Source organism: Aythya fuligula, chromosome 1, assembly GCF_009819795.1.
Source record: "Aythya fuligula isolate bAytFul2 chromosome 1, bAytFul2.pri, whole genome shotgun sequence".
NCBI lineage: Eukaryota > Metazoa > Chordata > Aves > Anseriformes > Anatidae > Aythya > Aythya fuligula.
Window position 1 is genome coordinate 188471236 of NC_045559.1, and position 3202 is coordinate 188474437.

A 3202-nucleotide genomic window follows, 5' to 3' on the forward strand; every position below is an offset into this window, starting at 1 on the left:
GTTGTGCTTCTGACTGGTTACCCAAGGCTATGTTTTGTAGTTAGTGGAGAGAAACATGATTTGGGGATAAATCTCATAATATTGATTTTTAACACCCACCTCAAGATAAGATGGATCATGACCAAGATTTCCCTCAAGATATTGTGGAATTTACTTCAACTAACAGTGCAGAGTGCTCCACAGCCACATCCTTAAAAATTTGGCATGCAGGTTATCGAGACCTTCTCATGTAAGGTAGAAGCAGCTCCTCAAGGTCCTTCTCTTATGATAATGGATCATACAGGTTTTGTTTTCCAGTTTCTTCAGTTTTCTGTAACTTTAATAGAGCTTCCCCACCACACCCTGAAAATTCCAGAGACTCTAGTAGTTTCTCATACTGCTTACACTTCAGCATAACATCTACCTTACTTTTGACTGATGTTGTCTTTTATTCTTTATTACTGCTATCAAAAAAAAATCACTGTTGTAGCTTTTAAGGCCATTTTCATCAATTTTCCCTGCCTGATTTTTCCTCATTGATGTAACTAATGGATATTTTCAGTTGCCGAATACACGTTGAAATAAGATGAAGTTGATTCCATCTGTGTAATCAAGTAATGAATTACAGCTGGCTGAAATGTGGTTATGGTGTCACTTTGCTTATAGGTAAGACCACTCTATCAACAAGATGTTACCACAGCCCGTTAATGCACTGCAATTGTACAACACTGCTTTTATTTTATACATGTAATGTATGCTTGATAGTGTTTGTTTCCCATCCTGATTAATCTTTATTTTGTTTGATTTTTTTGTCTTGTCTTAGGTTATACAATTAAAACAAGAAGATGGATTGGGGATCACTGCACACCATTTTGGGAGGCGTAAACAAACACTCCACCAGCATCGGGAAGATATGGCTCACAGTCCTGTTCATCTTCCGCATCATGATTCTGGTTGTGGCTGCAGAGAGAGTCTGGGGAGATGAGCAAGATGACTTTGTCTGCAACACTCTGCAACCTGGTTGCAAAAATGTTTGCTATGACCACTTTTTCCCTATCTCTCACATCAGACTCTGGGCCCTGCAGCTGATCTTTGTCTCCACGCCTGCGCTGCTGGTGGCCATGCACGTAGCTTACAGGAGGCACGAGAAGAAACGGCAGTTCAGAAAGGGGGACAAGAAATGCGAGTACAAGGACATTGAAGAAATCAGGAGCCAGAGGTTTCGTATTGAGGGTTCCCTGTGGTGGACATACACTAGCAGCATCTTCTTCAGACTGATCTTTGAAGCTGTCTTCATGTATGCATTTTATTTCATGTATGATGGGTTCCGAATGCCTCGCTTAATGAAATGTAATGCTTGGCCCTGCCCCAACACGGTAGACTGCTTTGTTTCTCGACCTACTGAAAAGACAGTGTTTACTATTTTCATGATTGCAGTGTCCAGCATTTGCATTCTTTTAAATGTGGCTGAATTATGTTACTTACTGACAAAATTTTTTCTCAGGAGATCTAAAAAAGCTGTAAATGCAAAACATCACCCCAACCATGAGAATAAAGAAGAAACCAAGCAAAATGAAATGAACGAGCTAATATCTGATAGCTGTCAGAACACAGTTATAGGATTTACAAGTAGCTAAGGTAGTGTCAGTGCTGGTACTTACTCTTTTTGGAGTAAATATTCTTTGTCTAAAGGCTGCAAATGAAATTCATTACACTAAACAACTTACATCGGGTGTGATTTTTTGCTATGTAGTAGCATGTGTCAATTATGCACTTCTTTGGAGAGGAAAGAAAAGCCAGGGCAGCCTAAACATGTGAAATTTATGAGGGTTAAATAGAGAAGTGTATCTTCCTATGAACATCCTTACAAGCTAGCTGACAACCAGGAAACTGCCTAATACCTTCACGCTGATACAGTTTCTGTAAAGTATCTGCAACAGCAATAAGAACAAAATTCTTTCCAAGATAGACATTCTAATGTTACAAGATATTTTGTTATAGTGATAGTTTTTACTTGCAAACTGACAATTAAAATATTTTTGTAAAGATTCCATGTTACTTAAGGTGTTACAGTAAGTAATTGACTCTGTTTTGACTAGCAGGCTTATGCAAGTAAACCCTGCAATACCATATTCACAGAGAGGAGATGGTGCTAGGCCACATCCTTACAGCTTTGCAAGCACTGCTTGAGTCTGGACAGGTAACTTGAGGCACCTGCATAGCCCCTGCTATGGGGGAAGCTGTGTGAAAACCCACCACAGGTAGTGGATAATTAGGGTAGCTAGGTTCTGAGTGCAAAGTCATGCAGAAAAACAGCATGGCAATACTAGATGCAGTCTGAGTAGACCCACTTCAAGCATCTAGCAGACAAGATACACGTATTCTTATTAATCCCTTCATTGCATACTGCCAGTTTTATAGGAACATACATAATTTTATGTAAATATTCCACTTACACATGTTTTTCTGTAATGTTTTAGCTGTATTTAATTCTTTATGCTATATCACATCATGGAACTTTTTTGTGTTTTTTTTTTTGTGTGTGTTAGACTGGTGCTGTTATGAAATGAGGGCCTCTTTGGTTGGAAAGACATGGAAAAATATCTTAAACACTGGAAATGGAGAAAGTCTTAATAAAAAGCAAACACTTTAAACTTTGGCAATGAAGTGAGAGTCGATATGTGACTGATAGTGCTACATGTGACTGCTAGTGAAGTCTTGAGCAGTTTATGAAAGGTTCTGTTTTTAAGCAAGGACTTTACATACAAAGTGCACATGGGCATGCACTGCTCCTTCCAAGCCTGAGCTGATATCCAGATTCTGTTGTACCTCCACTACAGGGGGGAAATGTATAATTCCTGTCTGCACAGTGGTAGGTGGTTTTGAGAGGGATGTGCTGTTGAAAGTAAAGGATACTGGAAGGTCAAAGAGGTGACTGTAGTAATACTCTAGCTATGGTGCTTTCTCTCCTATTTTTGGTTGCCTCTCTTCATAGTAAGTCATGAATCAACAGTCCTTGTAGTTGCCCCGTTTCATACTAGAGCAAAGGGGTTAGCATTGTGCTTCTTGTACCCTGAAGCAACTTCTTCAAAGGGCCAGTGCAGGTATCCCTAGGAGCAGCAATTGCACCAGGTGCATAAATCACCTTCAGTTTTAAATTTCCGTTCTGTTTTTCTGCTGCATCTCACTTTCTTACTTTGTGTCTGTGTTCTAAGAGCTTTGG

General features: G+C 39.5%; 1 protein-coding gene across 2 annotated transcripts; it reads left to right on the forward strand.

Moving 5' to 3' along the window:
- Positions 1–824: 824 nt before the first annotated feature.
- LOC116500448 (gap junction beta-6 protein) lies at positions 825–1902 on the forward strand. 2 transcript variants are annotated; one of them, XM_032205483.1, is made up of 2 exons: positions 825–1138; positions 1193–1902. In XM_032205483.1, the coding sequence occupies exons 1-2, from the start codon at positions 825–827 to the stop codon at positions 1614–1616; spliced, it is 738 nt and encodes a 245-aa protein (XP_032061374.1). In that variant the 3' UTR covers positions 1617–1902. The 2 variants fall into 2 exon arrangements, with proteins under 2 accessions (XP_032061374.1, XP_032061366.1); XM_032205475.1 differs by having other exon boundaries at positions 825–1902.
- The last annotated feature ends 1300 nt before the right edge of the window (positions 1903–3202 follow it).

What these genes read in the sequence shown, in the direction of transcription:
- LOC116500448 (XM_032205475.1), top strand. Translation starts at nt 825, where the DNA reads ATGGATTGGGGATCACTGCACACCATTTTGGGAGGCGTAAACAAACAC.